The sequence below is a fragment of the Rhinolophus sinicus genome, chromosome 17 (genome assembly GCF_057876585.1).
Source record: "Rhinolophus sinicus isolate RSI-liver-muscle chromosome 17, RSI-T2T, whole genome shotgun sequence".
NCBI classification, from domain to species: Eukaryota; Metazoa; Chordata; class Mammalia; order Chiroptera; family Rhinolophidae; genus Rhinolophus; species Rhinolophus sinicus.
Genome location: NC_142517.1, coordinates 205399200 through 205418902, shown reverse-complemented (window position 1 = coordinate 205418902; position 19703 = coordinate 205399200). Strand labels below are relative to the sequence as shown.

Below are 19703 nucleotides of genomic sequence, written 5' to 3'. Positions count from 1 at the left end.
AAGTTTAATGTAGCTTCCCTTAAAGTTCAAAATGAAAAGTAGCATTGTCTAAGTCAATTATGTGAGAAGAATCAGTTGCTTGAAATTTTTAGATACGATCAGTGGCATTAACAACTCAACTACTCTTTTCTCTTTAGCTCTGTTAGAGGCCAGGGGTCTTCCTCCTCACCTGTTTGGCCCTCTTGGTCCTCGGATGTCACAGCTATTCCACAGAACAATTGGAAGTGGAGCTAGTAAGTAAATACTTTTAAATTTGTTCTCCCCACAAAACCTTATTAATGACTTGAGTGATACCTTTATTGTTTGCCTATTGATGTAAGGACGTTTTCTTGAACTTGAACCTATTTTTAAAAATAGAACTTGTGCGCATTCTTACCTTAAATATAGCAACTCTAAGATTTTCTTCTGTTTGGCTATGTTTTGTTTGGATTAGAATCATTTTGAATTGGAATCATTGGAAAACCATCCAAAGTTGATAGCAAGATTGACTCTCTTTTGTTTTATTTGAACTCTAGAAGAGTAAAGAATCTCAGGTGATTACATTGATTATTAACCATCTGATAGCATGATTAGCATAGATTTGAGGTTTTTATAGTATAAAATTTAACCCATAGACAGTCAATCGTAATATGAGCCTGAGAGTAAAAGTTTCTCAGCAGAATTACCAGTCACTAGACTCATTTAATCAGGTCAGTGTATTGTAATCCAGAGATCTTGTTGTATGTGGTAGACGCAATAGTGACTCTTGAAGTCTCAATTTCTAACTAAGAATAACTTTTACATAATTACAAATCCAGTGAAATTCTTTCTGTTACAGAATACTATCTCTAGCTTCCTGAAACAAAATTTACATTTAAGCATTTTTTAATATCTCCATTGATAATGTTTCTATAGAGTCAGTAGGCTAGGTGAAGACTTCTGTCGTGGTTAATTTCAAAATTTCTGAAATGTTGCTGAAGCCTGTTAACTCTGACCTTACTAATATTTGCTTATATGATATTCTATTAAATATTCCAAGTTCTTAATGTAACATGTGTACATGTGCTCATTATGTGTGTACTTGTATTTGAGGATTTTCCAATTTTCTGGCCTTAGCATTTAACAGGAAATTTAAGAAGCAGCTGGTATTTTTTGTTTTTGTGTTGTTTTGCTTTTGCTGCCCTGACTCTTAGCTCTTAGGTAATATACCCTATTGCAAGGTTTTCACGAACCCTTGAGTTAGGATTTTTATTTAGGGTCATTTATTAGGTACTGGGATTGGACTGAGTCATGGACAGGATAATGAGCAGAATTGTTTCTCATGTGGCGTTTTCATGCTAGAGTGTGACTCTGGCAATAAGCAAGGCAATTATATAGTAAACTTTCAGGTAGTGTCAGTGCAGTGAGGGGGAAAACAAAGCACAGGGTAAGAATGTAGGTTGGTTGGTAGGAAAATGGAGGTAGGCTGATTAGAGAAACCTTCTCTGAGGCATGGTGATTTTGTGAAGATCCAAAGGAAGTGAGGAAACCAGCTATATGCACAGGCCTGAGGGAAGAACGAAGTGCAGTGCCAGAAGTGGGAGTGAGCTTGGCACGTTAGAGAGATAGACAGCAAGAGGGGCCTGTGGGGAGAGTGAAGGGAGAGTGATAGAAGCTGGAATCTGAGAGGTGTGTAGGCACGTGCCAGGTCAAATGTGGCGTTTAACCTAAAGGTAATGCGGAACCATTGAAGGATTTAGAAAAAGGGAGTGATGTAATCTTTTTCGTGAAAAAGATTAAACATATGCAAAAGTTGCAAGTGTAGTAGTGTAATAACCTCCAGGAACCCATAAACAATTATCAATTCACAGCAACCACTGTTTCATTTATATCTTCAGTCGTTCTCCCTACTCCCAAGGTTATTTTTAACCCAATCTCAGGCCTCATTTCCTCTGCATATATATTTGAATTGGTAACTGTAAAAATAGGGACATGAAATTTTTTAGACAGTATTGTGGGTATATTAAGAAGAAATTAATTACTATTATTTTTACTCTTGTTAAGTCTGTTCAGAGTTTAAATGTTCTAGTCCTCATAAATCCCATTTACAAATTTTGTTTATTTGAACCATGTACAAAATACACACTGCCATCAGTTAATGTGTTTCTTAATTTCTTTTAAAAGTGAAATTTGATTTCATTTATTTTACCACTTCGTTTATTTCTGCTGAGAGCTGGGAAGAAAAATTGTTGCAGGGCTACTTAAGGGTATTTGCATTAAAACATTGCAAATCCATATTGAGGGCTGACCATTGCACAGGACATTAGTGTAAAGCATAGACAAGAACCAGAGTAGAAAATAGTTACACCCTTCCATGCCGGTGACCCAGCTTTAGCAATGCCTGCTTTATAACCAGCCTTTGTCTTTACCCTCACCCCTTATTAGTTTGAAATGGATCCCAGACTTGAGATAATTTTATCTATAAACATTTCATCATGTAGCTCAAGGTAATAATGCCTCTTAAAACGCACACACAGAGACACACAGATTGCTTTTATCATACTTGAAGAAAAATAAAACAGTAATTCCTTAATAGATACCCAGTCAGTGCCAAATTTCCATTGTCTCAAATGTGTCATGCATAAGTGTATTTCTTGTAAACTTGTAGTGAGATTTGGAGGCTTTTTCAGATTCGAGTTTAGTTATTTTCTTCCCCTGGTAGGGAAAGACGGCAAAAAAGTAGTGTGTTCTAATATTATTAGGAAGCACATAAAAAGTCTGATTGTCTCTTAAGGTACTGAAACTCAGTGCCTAGATAACAGCGATTACAAAATGATAGTATTATTGAATATCAGTCTTCATTTCTAAGAAGTTGACATAACTTAGTAGGAGTACACTTATATAAAGAATATCTCTCCCAGAGAATAGTTGTTACAGGAAAAATTTTCTCCCCTCTACCAGTTTTCAAAATAGTTGGTTTTTACATTCTCCAAGGTACTGTTGTTACTGTTTTATAAGTATCATTGTCAAGTGGGTTGAGATGTGTTTTAGACACCTCAGTGATTTTCATTGATGTTTAATTGTCCTGTCATTGGATGATAATGGGATCTCTTTGAGATTGGCTTCTGAATCTTTTTGATATGATCACCTCCTGACTTTCTGATGTGTCAAGTTCAATCCACTCCTCCACCCCCAACCCCACCCTCACCCCTATACCTGACATCAGGCATTGCCCTAGAGAGCCCTGGTTTCTTTTATATGAAAACGATTTTGGAACCCACACTCTGAGCTCTAGGCACATTCATTCCTACTAGCTTGATCATTGTTATTAGCCACTTAATGGACAAACCTAGGAAATAATTGTATGTTTTTCTTTTAAAATGAAAATCATGAGTTCACACTAATCCTACCAATTCTAGTTGAGGGCCACAGGTTTGTTTTTTTTTTACATTTTTCCTTTTTTTTTTAATGGAAAGGCTGAAGGTCCACAGTAGATTCAGGAAAGAACCGGAAGTACTGAGAAAAAGAAAATGGACAAAGAGAAGGGGAAAAGGGGGCAGGGGGCTCGGGGGGATTGGTATTATCATGTACAAGGCCAGTATTATTATTTTTAAAATTTTTGTCAGTTTTTAAATTTTTCTTACCTTTATCTTGTATCTTTTTTCTCCCATGTCCTAAGTTCCTGAATAATAACATAGTCACTTCTTCTGCTATCCTTTTACCCTGTTTCCTCCTTCCACACAAATAACCTTTGTTAATTTTATGGCTTGTCCTTCTATTATTTATTTAAGAAAACAGAAATAAATTTATGTTACCTACTTCGTACACACTGCCTTTCTTAGATAAAAGTAGTCAACTTTACACACTTTATCTTGCTTTTAACAGTGTACTTTGGCATTGACTCTCCATGGCTGCTGCATGTATACATAGCGAGAGAGTGAGAGAGATTTCTCATTCTTTTTGAAAGCATCCTCGTGCTTCATTGTGTGGCTGTACAGTTTATTTAGCCAGTTTCCTGTTGGACATTCGATTTATTTCCAGTCCTGGCTGCAATGAAATATAGCATTCCCTTTTTTTTTTTTTTTTAAACTGTGTTATCTTTAGCATAGATTTCTAGAAGGGGGATTGCTGTGTAAAAGGGTAAATGCATGTAACATTTGGCACATATTGTAAATCACCTCTTTTAGCGTTTTACCATTTGGCGTTTCCACCAGCATAACAAGAGTGTGGTGTCATTTTATTCTCCTCTGCTAACTTTTTAGTTGTATATCCTTACATACTTCTTTTAGTGGTTACCTTAGAGATTATTATGTATATCCTTGGTTTATTATAGCCTATATCTTATATTAATACTTGAACATATTTAAGCAGTACAAGAAACTTGCAACAATTTCAGTCTTTTCACCTCCTGCCATCCTTAATGCTATTGTTTTACTTACACATGCATTGTGAACACAGTAAGGCATAATTGTTTTAGAACATCCATATTCTTTTATGTTTGCCCATATATATAATTTAAGTGTTCTTCTTCCTGCAGTTCCTTTTTCTTCCAGGGTTTGTTTTCCTTCAGCCTGAAGAACTTTTTTTTCCCCGTATAGTGAATGATTGCTAATAGTGATTTCTCTCTGCATTTGTTTGAGAAATCCTTGATTTGCCTTAATTTTGAATAAGTGTTTTCCCTAGGTATAAGATCCTAAGCACTTTTACAGTGTCTTCTGGTTTCCCTAGTTTCTGTTCAGAAGTCTTAGTGTTGACCTTTTAAGGCAATATCTTTTTTTTTTGGCTTCTTTTAGGTTTGCTTTTTCAAATTATAATTAATTTTTAGTAGTGTAACTATATTAGACCTATGTGACATTTTCTTTCGTTTTTAATGTGCTTGGGTTTCACTGAACCTTTGAATCTGTGAGTTGATATCTTTCATCTGTTTTGGAAAATTCTTGGCCATCATCTTTTCAAATATTTTTCTTATTATCTCTTCAAATATTCTCCTTCCTTTCCTTCTGGGAGTATCAAGATCATGCATATTCAGATTTTGGACTTCATCCAACATGTTTGTTTTTGTTTTTATTTTTCCAAGAAGCTTTTTAGATAGGTTGAAAAGTATTGATCAGCTTTCAGATTCACTAATTATTTTTTATGCTGTCTTTTTCAATCTTCTGTTAAACCCATCAGTGAGTTCTTAATTTCAGATATTGTGTTTTCCAGTTTTAGACAGTTTGATTTTTATTGCAGATTCCAGTTCTCTATTTAAATTCCTTACATTCTTACTCACTTTGTCCATCTTTGCTTATATTTTCTATAAAAGGCCAGATAAAAAAATATAGTAAATATTTTGGACTTTGTAGACCATAGCGTCTCTGTTGTGTCTATTCAACTCTGGCACTTTGGCACGAAAGCAGGCACAGGCAGTACATAAACAGATAAGTATGTGTATTCCAATAAAACTTTATGGACACTAAAATTTATATTTCATTTAATCTCACATGCTACAAAATATTACTCTTAAATTTTTTTCAGTTATTTAAAAATGCGAAAATCATTTATAGTTCACAAGCTGCATAAATATAAGCAGGAGGCTAGATTTGGCCCTTTATAGAAAATATTTGCCAATCAACTTCTGATTTATAATAATGGTTCTGAAATTGTGTGTTGTCAGTGTACTCCTGGCGGGGTGGGCGTGGGGGTTGTTCCTGAGACCTTTAATGTTTAATCCATAAGGTCAAAACTAGTAATAATTGCCAAGGTTTTTCCTTGTTCAATTTGTTGATATTTGCACTGATAGTGTAAAAGCTGTGCTGGGTAAAGCTGGCACCTTAATAATAAAGCAACCATACTGCACTGTATGAGGCAGTCATTATATTTTTAGTGTCACGTGCTCCTAGTAAAAACAATTCCATTTTTACATAAGGATGCCCTTGCTAAACAAAATTACTGATATTATTGTCTTTACTAATAAATACATGTCTTTTTAATAATCTTTGTGACAAAATAGGGGCCATTTTCCCACATACTTTAGTTAACTCAAATAACATTCTGTCACAGGGTGAGCCTAGAAGCAGAGGTGAGTATACAGCTGTCTTTTATCAAGCCTGATGTTAAAATGATTTGCAACAAAAAATAGTGCTTCTCATCATCAATTTTTTTATTTTAGAAACTGGGTGTTTTTCACAAAATTTTTATTTAACTAATGAATTATTCAGCCAATATTTAAATTATTTTCTTTCAATTCCAAACATATTTAATACAAATCAGTAGATATAAATTGTATAAACGAAAGTACTTTGGATCTCCTCAGTAATTTTTAAGAGTAAAAATGGTCCTAAAATCTGCTGTCACCATGTACCAAAATTAATTCAAAATGGATCAAAGATTTAAGCATAAGACCTGACACAATAAACTGCATAGAAGAAAACATAGGTACTAAACTTATGGACCCTGGGTTCAAAGAGCATTTTATGAATTTGACTCCAAAGGCAAGGAAAAGCTAAAATAAACGAATGGGACTATATGAAACTTAAAAGCTTCTGCACAGCAAAAGAAACCATCGACAAAATAAAAAGGCCACCAACTGAATGGGAGAAGATTTTTGCAAACAGTGCCTCTGATAAGGGGCCAATATCCAAAATATACAAGGAACTCATGAAACTCAACAACAGAAAAACAAACAACCCAATTGAAAAATGGGCAGAGGACCTGAAGAGACATTTCTCCAAAGAGGACATACAAATGGCAAAAGACATATGAAAAATGCTCAACATCACGAATCATCAGAGAAATGCAAATAACCACAATGAGCTATCACCTCACCCCAGTCAGAATGGCTATCATCAACAAGACAAATAGTAACAAGTGTTGGAGAGGCTGTGGAGAAAAAGACACCCTCTTACACTGTTGGTGGGAATGCAGACTGGTGCAGCCGTTAGGGAAGGCAGTGTGGAGGTTCTTCAAAAAATTACAAATGGAATTACCATATGACCCAGCAATCCCTCTCCTGGGTATCTACCCCAAAAATCTGAAAACATTTATACATAAAGACACGTGTGCTCCAATGTTCATTGCAGCTTTGTTTACAGTGGCCAAGACCTGGAAACAACCAAAATGTCCTTCTATAGATGAATGGATAAAAAAGTTGTTATATATACACAATGGAATACTATTCAGTGGTAAGAAAAGATGATATAGGAACATTTGTGACAACATGGATGGATCTTGAGAGTGTAATGCTAAGCGAAATAAGTCAGAAAAAGCAGAGAACCATATGATTTCACTGATATGTGGGATATAAACCAAAAACAACAAAAGAACAAGACAAACAAATGAGAAACAAAAACTCAGACACAGACAATAGTTTAGTGCAGGGGTGTCCAAACATTTTTCAATGTTTTTTACCAAGGGCCATATGCTGTAAAATACACAAACAGCTGGGCCACTCACTCAAGGTGAAGTATGTATTGCCTCACCTGGTTTAAGTAAACTAAATATATTTTTGTTATTTGCTGCGGGCCAATTAACAATGGATTGCGGAACACAGTTGGCCCGCGGGCCGAGTTTTGACACCCCTGGTTTAGTGGTTACCAGAGGGTAAGGGGGTGGGGTGGGAGATCAGGGTAAGGGGGATCAAATATATGGTGATGGAAGGAGAACTGACTCTGGGTGGTGAACACACAATGGGATTTATAGATGTCATACAGAATTGTACACCGGAAATCTATGTAATTTTACTAACAATTGTCATCCCAATAAATTAAAATAAATAAATAAATAAATAAATAAAATGGTCCTAAAACTAAATTCGACTGATCTAGGAGCTGGTTTCTCTTTATATAGCAGAGGATAAATTATGGCTTTGGCTTTTGATGTCATTTTCAGTTTGGCATAAGGTTTTTAAAGAAACATCAGTGGCATTGATTATGATTTTGATCATTCCAAAATGTTCCATGTCCTTAGAATTGCCAGCCTCAGTGTTTATAAGATAACCCGTGGCATGTGTCAATTCTTTTTATTTGGTTGTGCTATTAAGACATACTTTATATGAACTATTTCATCCTTCAAAAATGAGTCTAGAAGAGAGTAAGGATTCTTTCGTTTTCACTAGATACTCTCCCCTCATTTAGTTTTTCCTTTACATTGTTTCAACACAAAAATGATAAGCCTGCTCTAATTGAAACTGATTATTTAGTTTGAAATTTTAAAGATGGTATCTCTTTGAATTTGACTTTCTTGCAATATATTTTTAGATGAACTTTTAAGTATGGTAAAGGTAGGAAGGTAGTGATAATTATGCAATTCATTAGCCACAGTCTTAAATAACAGAGAAAATAAACCTTCTCTGAGGATCACCTGTGTCCCTTTGTAAGGTTTATGCCCTCCAGGAAGACACTAAAGCTTAATTGAAATAAAAACTTTAGGTTTTTGTATGAATTCCACATTCATTGACAGTTTCCAAACATAAACGAATAACCTGAAAAGGTCTAAGAAGAGAAAGGGCTTGAAAGTAACATCAGGTATAAATTTGGCTAGCATTAATTGAATGAATCATATTTACAAGTTAGAAGGTATCCATGAAAAATTGAAACACATTTGGAGATTTTATTTTTGAGTATCCTGTTCAGCTTCTAGACAGTTTACTTCCCTGTGGTCCTGGAGTCTTAGCGTTTTTCAATTGTTTGGACAATGGAATTGAGCCTTAAAAGTAGTTCCCTAAAGCAGTGTAATAGCAGCATTTGCAAATGAAATGAAAGGAGGTGAAAAAGCCTGTCTTTGCCATTTTTTAGAAATATTTCCTTCTTTTTATTCTCTCATTGGATGCATTTTCCTGTTTGTCTTGAGTTCTTTCCTCTTTCGCTGTTACTTGGATTCAATTTATTCTGATGCAGGTATTTAGACTAGTTTTATGAGTATTATTTTTTGTTTTGGTCATTAAAAACCAATCAAGTTGTCTTATTTCAATAGACAAAAATTAAAAGACAAAAGATAAATAATTGAGATCACTTTAAGGCAGATTAAATCCAACTAATTTAATTCTGTCTAAAGATATTAGTATTTAAACTGTTTTTTAAAATATTTTTTCATAGTTTTATGGATTTTGAAATGTTTTCAGTTACTGCTGACAGACAATATTATATTAGTTTCATATGTACAGCATAGTGATTAGACATTCATATACCTCATGAAGTAATCAACTCCATAAATCTACTATGTGTAGATCTAGCTTAACCCTGGTATAGACCTAACCTTTAATTGGGATCCAAAGGAGATAAGCAGTCCAGCTACCATGTAGAGTCACACCTTATACATAGTAATAATTTTCTTAAATGTTTAAAAATAATGATTTTATTCCCCTCTGTGAAGGTTCTAAGGCCCAGCAGCTTCTGCAAGGACTGCAAGCAAGTGATGAAAGTCAGCAACTCCAAGCAGTTATTGAAATGTGTCAGCTATTGGTCATGGGAAATGAGGAGACACTGGGAGGGTTTCCTGTTAAGAGTGTCGTTCCAGCTTTGGTAAGATAGCGTTTTACCCTCGTTTTTAACCTCTGTTGTCCTCTGAATGCTGCCCATATTTTTACTGAAAGCATGATATTGTCAGGATGATTTTTCAACATGATAGAACTAAGAGACAGTAGAGTGTGGCCTAGTGCTTTTATTTCATGCTTATTGATAGATATTGTGACTGCTGATGATGAATTAGTAAGTTATTCCACCAATGATACTTACATTACTGGTTTTAAATTTTAAATGGTGGGCCACTTCAGGTAATTATCTTGACTTACTATGCCAAAATTTACATGCTTTCTCTTTTAACCTCGTGATATGGGGGCAATAATAAAAGAGGCTCAATTATGGGTTGTCCTTGTGGTCCATAAAGTTTTCATGTTTGATTATTATGTGCTTGGCAGAGGAGTCAAGCCGGAGCACCACATGGATCCTTCCAGCTTAAAAAGTTATTAAGCAAAAAGAAAAGAAAAAAACACAAAACAATACCCACAATAGGAAAACAATTTTAAAAATCTTTTAATGATTTTTCAACACTGTTGTGAGTTTGATATTTAGAATGTATTACCATCTTAATTGCTTAAGCATTTAAGCAATTAACAACAGGAAGAGAAATTGCCATTACCAAACGTAGGCCCTTGAGCATAATATGTCTTTTATTTTTTTTATTTTTTAAATTTTATTGGGAGAATATTGCGGAACAGTGTGTTTTTCCAGGGCCCATCAGCTCTAAGTCATTGTCCTTCAGTCTAGTTGTGGAGGGCACAACTCAGCTTCAAGTCCAGTTGCCATTTTCAATCTTTAGTTGCAGGGGGCGCAGCCCACCATCCCATGCAGGAATTGAACCTGCAACCTTGTTGTTGAGAGCTCGTGCTCTAACCAACTGAACAATCTGGCTGCCCCTCCAGAAGCTCAGCGGCAGCTCGTTGTCTTCAATCTAGTTGTGGAGGGCGCAGCTCACTGGCCCATGTGGGAATCAAACTGGCAACCGTATTGTTCCGAGCTCGCACTGTAACCAACCGAGCCATCCGGCTGTCCCTAATATGTCTTTTAAAATAGTGGGTTTTGGTAATTTTCTTAGTCCAAGATTAAAGAAATTGGCTATAATTTAATATTTAAGTCTGAATGAAATACTAACAAGACTAACAGAAACATGAATACATTCACAGCGTATTTTACCTTGGAAGTTAAAAATAAATATGTACATCCTTGTTTACATATCCAATAAAGTTGACAAAAATGAAATTATGGTTGGTATATCAGATTGTCTCATTTGATCACCTCAAAATGTAGAGAGAGCTGAATTAAGACTAAATACAAGGTGACATAATCTTTATTCTGCCTTTTCTTAGTTGTTGGATGGCTGGGCTCTGGCACCGGCTGATAAAAATTAAATAAGTTTCTTCACCCGTTGCCATTCAGACCTTCAAATAATGAAAGCTGGCTCTTAAATCTTACCAGTTCCACTCTAATAAAACCTTGCATGTGATGTCAGAATGTTTCATGAAAGTAGTATTAGCCTTTGTACTTTTACATTTGACCTATGCTAATATTCATGCTCAGATTACAGATTTCTTCAATAGTTGGCTTCTGTTACCCAAACTAAAATTTATTTTGTTGTTCATTAAAAATATATATAGCAACAAAGAACTAAGTTTACCTTAACACTATCTACTGTTAAAATGCAGTTTCTGTTAAATAAAGAAGCTTTTGAATCTAGGCAGAAATAATTGACACATAATCCAGTTTGCTGTTGATTAGATTTAAGTGTTTACTAGACCTGCATGAGTCATCTAGTGCTATTCATAATGACTCATTAACAGTCATTGTGAATAGCACTATGTGAAAAAAGATTTATCTTTTATCACAGTTAAATATTGTGAATACCAAGGGTGCCAAAAAAATGTATATGAGTGGACACTTTGATCAGCGTTATTTAAGCAATAGTTCGCCATAATCAGAAGTGTCTGCATGCTGATGGTAACCACTTTGAGCACCTCTGGTAATTGCAGAAGTCAAACGTGACTTGTATTCATCTTTTTGTTGTTGGTATATATATATTGAGTATTACAATTTTAATATAGTTTTCCTTGCTTAAAATGTGTATACATTTTTTTGGCATCCTGTGTATATCTGTCCATACATTTGTGTAACTGTAGTCATTTTTGGTGAAAGGGAATCTGTTTACAGCAGTCTTTCCCAAACATGGTCTTAAAGGCTCATTCCTCCTTAAGAATTGGAGAATTTGTTCCTTTTTCTGTTAACATGACAACCCCTTTCAATTTAGAGCAGGTGTTTTAAGTGACTGGTTGATTGATTGTATGTGATTTGAGACTGTGCTTTTCAACTCTGAAATGGGGTGTGTATGTATTTTAACAAAGATTTATCAGGACCTCTGGTATATACAAAGAGGGTGCCAAAAATGTATACACATTTTAAGAAAGGAATAAACTATTAAAATTGTAATAATATATACCGATAACAAAAGACAAGTCATATGTATACATTTTTTTTGTTTGGCACCCACGGTATACTGTACCCAGCATAATGCAGAGCCAGGAAAACACTCGTATTAAATGATTATTGTATTAGAATGTCTGATGTCTGTTTTTGTGGTTACACATTTAGTTGAAGGGTACTTTATAGCTTAAATTCAGTGCATTTAAAACTTTTCCATTGAACTAGAAGACAGTGAATGATAGTCTGCTTCCCCAAGTAGGAGGAAGTTTCTTTGGTAGCTTTGGCTGCTTTAGGAGATGGCATGTATACATATCCCTTGCAGTTTTGCATTCCCTTCTTTGAAAAACTTGGTTGAAATCAGCTTAAGGTCTTTTCCACAAGAGAAACTAAAATAAAAGCAGATATTTAGACTCATTCATGTGTTTGTAGAATAATTATATTAATTTGGGTTTTAATTAGTGCATAATTGGTTTCTGATAATTATCAGTATTATGTTTAAATCCTATACTGCTGTTTATTTTACAGCTGAGTTAAATGGTCTTAAGCTCAACTTTTATAGAAGCTTATTCACAAGAATTTAGCTGTGGTCTTGAATCTGTACTGACAGTTGTTAATTTAACAAACGTCAGATCGTTGCTGCTCTGTTCCTTTATGTATTAAGTACTTATTGACACCTCAGTGATAGGTTAATTGTTAATGAGCTTCTGAAGGAGGGGTGGGGTAGAGGTACCAGAAGTTGTAAGCAACAGGAAGGTTTTGTTTTTGAACTGGATCATGACGTGCCATCCTACACATACTCATTTCTTGTGTATACATACTAGGTTTTTAATTCGATAATATTTTTGTATGGTAAAAGTCTTGAATAATACTTTCCGTTTCAGGTGAAATAGAGGAAGCAATACTTCTATGACTTTTCTCTAAGAATATAGAAACCTTCTAATACTTTGTTGTAATCTTTTTTTAACAGATAACATTACTGCAGATGGAGCATAATTTCGATATTGTAAGTATGTCCTGTATTTAAAAACACTCCAAATTTATATTTTGAGTTTTTAGTGAGTAAAAGTGCCTTCCTGTTTTCTAGATGAATCATGCTTGTCGAGCCTTAACATACATGATGGAAGCACTTCCTCGATCATCTGCTGTTGTAGTCGATGCAATTCCTGTCTTTTTAGAAAAGGTAATTCTACTTTTGCCCAACTTGTTCAAAAGCAGGGGTTGGAGAATCATAGAGAACTCCTGACTTTTGAATTCCAAAGTAGTACATCAAATTGTAAGGCCACCTTAAAAAGATAGTTTTTAGCATTCATTATCTAATTAAAATATATTTTCGGCCCAAGATGCCAAAAATATTTCAGAGCTGTAGTTTAAAGTTGATGTTAGTAAAGCGTTTATTAAATCCACCCAGTTTTATAATTTTTAATACTGGCAATTACCACATTATATCAAATCTTTCGGAGAACTTAATGCAGTAGATTGAAACTAATTTTACTATTTCTAGAAAGTATAATTTCATTATTTCTAGAAATCATCTCAGAGGTTATTTATGCCCTCATTTTATAGCCGAGAAGTCTGAGACAAAGATCAAAGGCATAAAGTGAGTCAATAGAGATAGGAAGTTTTTTTAAATGCTACGTGGTAGGTTGTGTTTTTGGTCTTAAGGACCTTTTCCTTATTAATGCACAATAAAATTTTCATTGTCTGATAACCTTGGAATATGGCATAAAGTTTAAAACCCAATTTTTAAAATGTTACATATAACAACCCATTTATTTTAAGTTTGAAAATTATGTGATTGGATTTAGTTTATTCTCTATATAAAACATTTTTCAGTATCTTATTAAAGTAGTTGGAAGCTATATTGGCTGTACGTTATAGCTTAATCTCATAAATCACTGGTTTCCTATGATGGGTTTCATGTTAGAGACATATAGATTGATGGAAATTAGAGAAAATACTGTGGTATTCATGTAGGAGATAAGCGACTAGAAAAGAACTTGAATGATAACCTTAAGTTACCTATTTATATGTTCCCAGCTGCAAGTTATTCAGTGTATTGATGTGGCGGAGCAGGCCTTGACCGCCCTGGAGATGTTATCACGTAGACACAGTAAAGCCATCCTACAGGCGGTAAGTGGTGTTACCGAAGGACTATATTTCATTTAATGTTGGATTTTAGATCCACATTTGCACCACCTCCTATATTGCAAACTCTGTAAGGTACACATGATTTTTCCAAGGTGATGTGCTAGACTTTTAAAATTGCTGATGAAGGGTATTTCTTCACTTTAACAGTTTTCTGTATTTTAGGGTGGTTTGGCAGACTGCTTGCTCTATCTCGAATTCTTCAGCATAAATGCCCAAAGAAACGCACTAGCAATTGCAGCCAATTGCTGCCAGAGCATCACGCCAGATGAATTTCATTTTGTGGCAGATTCCCTCCCATTGCTTACCCAAAGGCTAACCCACCAGGTAAACTATGACCCTATTTTATGTGTCATAAAATGTTTTTGTTACCTTTTTATAATGCCAGTTTTTAATTAGGGTCTTAAGTCTTTCAACTGGATGCATAAATTGGAAATGTTCTGATCCATGTTATTTTCCCAGGTTACCTAGTCATATACCATATTAGGTTTATAAAATAAAATGGATTTACCCAAATGAACAGTACTTTGTGTGTTTGATCTCTTCAACTATTTTGACTTTAAGGGATGAATTTGTTACTTTAGCAAACATTGACTGTTTACTATGTGATGTGATCGGAGTTTCCTTTTGGAAAGATCACCTTTCTTGAAAGGCATTGAGTTAGACAGACAAGACTAGGAGGACATGGGTTAAGATCAGAAGGGAGAAGAAACTGTGTCACATATAGAAATGAAATGGGAAATGTAGACTGCAGCAGCCTGGGGTTGGAGGCAAGCAGGAGCATTATTTAGGAGGTGGCATCCATGGACCTAGTGATGCAGCATGAGAAGCAGGACTTTGAGAGGCTGGGCTGGAGGACAGATAATTAGGTGAGCCTCAAGGTTGTAGAGAAATTGAATTTTCTTTAATGTAAATTGATGTTTTAAAGTGCTATTGCTAAAGAGATTTTAAAAAAAAGAAATCTGGCTTTTAAATCAGCTTTACAAAGTGAGCTTAAAATCTTGAGACATTAGGTACATAAAATATGTTAAATAGGGGTTCGCATTAAGATAGATAAAATAATGATTAATGAATGAATCACTGGAGTGTTTTGCTTCTAAGGTGATCAGGACACAAGTAGCTCCATTCATGTATTTATTTTTAAAAATTTGTTAGGCTGAGATAATATTTTTGGGTCTAGCAATATGTTCTCTAGTTAGCTGTGATTTCAGTGTCTGTCTTATTTTGGAAATAAGGTGTGAGAACCAGAGAAGTTAACTAGTTGGCTATTGTTATTGTAGAGCTCTTTCTAGACTTAAGTAGTGACAACGAAGGTGTAGGATTTTTATAATACCAGAATTATTCTCATTTTTACACAAGCAAGTCTACTTTTCACATCTGAAGCCCATTTATCAATTAAGAAACAAGGTCTATCAAAACACTTGTTAAGCCATTAAATTGTTCTTTTTGTTCTTATGTAGATTATTAAAAATATTTTATCAGTGAGGCCACTCTAATAGTATTTCCAGAATGTTTTCATAGTGAATATAGCAAATCTATACCTATTTTTTCACATTATCCATAAACCTCACACACGTATATTTAACTATTTTCAATTTTTTAGTTTATGCACGATTTAAACATTTCTACTGGGACTGCTTTCTAGGATGGTAGGATGTTTCCCTTTATCATAATTATTTCGGTTATTAAAATTCGTGATGTACAAAAGTTGTTCTCCTTTTCTGTATACTTGCTTTTATCTGTTGGGGCCTTAATGGAGGAGCGAGGGTCTATCAGTACGATTCTCTTGGCTTTGAAATCATGTTATTGATTAGACTCATTGCATTTTCAAAGTTCACATCTAATTCAGCCAGTCTTGAATAATTTTGGGTTAGGAAGAAGATAAGGTGGTGATAGAACAGTGAACATGTTTTTTATTAATAAACCTTCTTTTCCTTTATTATTAAAAATAGGACAAAAAGTCAGTAGAAAGCACTTGCCTTTGTTTTGCACGTCTGGTGGACAACTTCCAGCACGAGGAGGTGAGCATTTAGTCTTTGGTGGTAGTGTCATGAAGTTGTTACATTTGCTGAATCGTGATATAACAGTTTCTTTTTTTTCCCTGTGTTTATGAAGAATTTACTCCAGCAGGTTGCCTCCAAAGATCTGCTTACAAATGTTCAACAGCTGTTGGTAGTGACTCCACCAATTTTAAGTTCTGGGATGTTTATAATGGTGGTACGCATGTTTTCTCTGATGTGTTCCAACTGTCCAACTTTAGCCGTTCAACTTATGAAGCAAAGTAAGTGCTCTTTTATTATCCTACTTTAAGCATGTAGGAAAAGTGGCTTAACAAAAAACTCCTTTAATAAGTCAACATAAGTCAAGCAACTAGAAGAGATTGCTAACATCATCGACATTGAATAATGAAGAAAACTATTAATGTGTAATTTGTGTTGGGAATGCTTCCTACATATGATTTTTAAAGTATATGTAATAAAATTTTACCCTTGGTGGTTTTATGGCTAAAGACCCAAGATAATTGCTTTCTATATAGTATCAATTATGTAATATTAGATTTTCTAGTACTTCGTCTGATTCCAGAATGCTTTCCTCCCTCAAAAAGTTGGAACCTTTTTATACAGGTGAATGTCTCTGATCTTTGCTACTTTTTCAGTATATCTGAGCCCTTCCCAGCCTTACCCCATTGTGCAGGAAATAGTTTTATTGCACTGCTATTACAACTGACTGTTATTTTCTTAAACCTTAAATTTCACAAGTTAATGTGTGAAGACAGTGGGCTTCAGGGAATAATATGGTTATTGCTAGTAGAGTGTTGATCACTTTTGTGTGGAACACCTATAGTTGTGGGTAATTTCATATTCATAATTCTAATCTGAGGATATTACGTTGGGATGATATTCACTGACAAAATAGCCTTTGGTCCTACTGCCTCAGGTACAATACTAAGTAGTATAACTTGTTAAATTATCAGATATTATTAATTAAGTAGTATAATTTAAACTACTTCTTGGGGGGAGCTCAGTTTTATTTTTAGTTGCATTACTTGTGCATTAGCACATTTTCACAGAATTTTGTAGAATGGTCTTGTTCCTGGGGTGATTTATTGATAAGATTCCTCTTAAAGCATTGAATCATTCCCAAACTTGGTATTCCAGGAACTCTTTTGCTTGTGCCATGAACAGAGTGCTCTCTGTCCAGATAAGTTTGGGAAAATTTAACTTTTTTTGTGTGGGCAGTAGTCAGAATCCCTAGGAGCCCACCATTTCCTGAAGTTGTATCGTGTTACTCTTTATCTTTTGTTACTATGTGCCACAGCATTTCCCTAAATACTGGCTTGGATAGTTGCTGTCTAACTTGTTTAACATTTTGGGGTTTTTTCCTTTTAATATGATGAATATTTTCACCTCTTTTGCATACTCCAGGAAGTTTACCACACATTCATAATATAGAGGCACTAATCTTATATTTTCTTTTTCCTACTACAATAATGCAAAGGAAACATGAACCTCTTCTGGTTCTTCCCATTTTGTTGTCATCCTCTGATCTTTTAAACAATATTTAATAAATACTTACAATGTACAATTACCATGTATTCACATTTTTTAGGAAAGTTGGCAGAACTACTTTTTCAAGAAATTTTTAAAAATTGTAATTACTATTTGTGAAATTTCAGTGGGGCAGAGATTTAACTCTCCATACTCTGTCCAAATCAGTGGTGAATACTTCCTTGACAACAAACATTATTGATTACTGACAAAACCTTTCAATGAAATGTTTATATTTTGCCATATGTATAGTATGTATACAAACACACGATCGCCAAAAGAGAGCCACCCCTGTCTTGACGTTGTAGCTGTTAGAGTGACTAATTAAACTTGTGGAGGCTGAGAGCTTCCTCCACTCACACTATCTGCACATCAAACTGGTTTTCATGCAGGTTCTTCTATAAGCTGATGTCTTCTGGGAATGGAAACTCGTGGTAGATGATATTTTAATGATTTTGTATTTAGTTGCTATGTTTAACGTCATGTAAGGAAATGACTTTCCTGATCACAAAATATGGTAAGATTCAGATGCTTTTTTGCTGTTTTGTCCTATTGTCCACACATTTTCAATATATTTGAATTGATGACAGATACATGAATATACTTGAATTGAGGGTTAAGGTGTATGCTGAGTGTACTTTTGTACAAAGCATTGTGCTTCTCAAGGAAAGTTATAAAAGATTCCTGAAGTCTTTGGGGTAGGTTTGTGATTAGGTGTCCAGCTTAGAAGGTTAGGACTCAAACTGAAATCCTCAGAAGGGAAATGCTAAAATCTTCATAAAATTCTTTTTAGGTGTTTATTACAATTCATTTGGATATTTTCACTGTGAATTTGATATGTAGTATATTGTCAAAGAAAAAAATGATTGATTGTTTTTTCCCCTAGGGAATGATTGCCTTTTAAATTAGGTAATACAACTCGTTTCACAGGCTTTTGCTTTTTGTTGTTGGATTTACAGACATTGCAGAAACGCTTCACTTCCTCCTTTGTGGTGCCTCCAATGGAAGTTGTCAGGATCAGATAGATCTTGTTCCACGCAGTCCTCAAGAACTCTATGAACTGACGTCTCTGATTTGGTAAAGATCAAGCGAATAATAACTGGTGTATAAGAGGGTATTTTACTTTAGAGACCTGACACTAATATTTCACAAGCTGCTTATTAAAATAATTGCACTCTTGTTTTTCAGCGAACTTATGCCGTGTTTACCAAAAGAAGGCATTTTTGCCGTTGATACCATGCTGAAGAAGGGAAATGCTCAGAACACAGACGGTGCGATATGGCAGTGGCGGGACGACCGGGGCCTCTGGCATCCCTATAACAGGATTGACAGCCGGATCATTGAGGTAGTAGTTTCATCGTACCGTTTAATTGTGTCTATTTTGGTGGAGAGTGGGTGTAGGGATGGAGTGGGGAGGGTGGTTATGTGGACTTAAATGTGCTCAGTTTTGAATTAACTCAAGATTCTCTCATTTTGTCTCCTGAGAACAAGGTCCTCATTTCTGTTCAGGTCAGAAAACATGATGTTCTAGTCCTGCTTCTGCTGCTAACTACCTGATTGACTGGGAGCAAGTAACTTAAATTCTTTGTTCCATAGTTTCCTCATTTCTGAACGGAAACATGGGAGGAGTTAGGCTCTCTGTTTCTAAAAGTCCCTGTATCTCCTATCCAAAAGACATCTCTCAAAAGCAAAGATTTACGTGCAAATAGCTCAATATTTTTAAGAGCAAATAGGTAGAAGTAAACTTAAATATCTACCTCTAGGTGAACAATTAAGTAAATTGTGATACATGTGTAGTATCATATATAAACCAGACCTTAGTGGGACACGTTTTTATGATATAAAATGGAATATGATAAATGAAAACAGTATTCAAAATTACGTGACTTTTGGGAGCTCAGCAAAATAAGAGAAAAGAGGAATAATACAAAGGAAAGAAATACACCAAAATATTTATAGTGATTTTCTGTGACGGTTTTATGTGTGATTTTTTTTCTTATTTCCATACTTCCATATTAAGTTTGCACTGAAATTTCAAAAATTTCTCAGGTCAGGGAAATATTTGCCCTAGCTTAGGAAGTGTTGGTGACTGCATTATTTC

General features: G+C 34.8%; 1 protein-coding gene across 28 annotated transcripts in view; it reads left to right on the top strand.

Moving 5' to 3' along the window:
- TRIP12 (thyroid hormone receptor interactor 12) overlaps positions 1-19703 on the top strand; it is a 138092-nt gene that overhangs the window by 81472 nt on the left and 36917 nt on the right. For 18 of the 28 annotated variants that reach the window (XM_074314592.2, XM_074314570.2, XM_074314562.2 and 15 more), the window contains 10 exons: positions 138-233; positions 9310-9458; positions 12877-12912; positions 12994-13089; positions 13947-14039; positions 14220-14381; positions 16007-16075; positions 16170-16335; positions 18562-18679; positions 18791-18947. In XM_074314592.2, coding sequence (XP_074170693.1) covers positions 138-233; positions 9310-9458; positions 12877-12912; positions 12994-13089; positions 13947-14039; positions 14220-14381; positions 16007-16075; positions 16170-16335; positions 18562-18679; positions 18791-18947 — 1142 coding nt within the window. Of the gene's footprint in view, positions 1-137; positions 234-9309; positions 9459-12876; positions 12913-12993; positions 13090-13946; positions 14040-14219; positions 14382-16006; positions 16076-16169; positions 16336-18561; positions 18680-18790; positions 18951-19703 lie in introns of all 28 variants that reach the window. The other 10 variants (XM_074314508.2, XM_074314586.2, XM_074314550.2 and 7 more) reach the window with 1 other exon arrangement.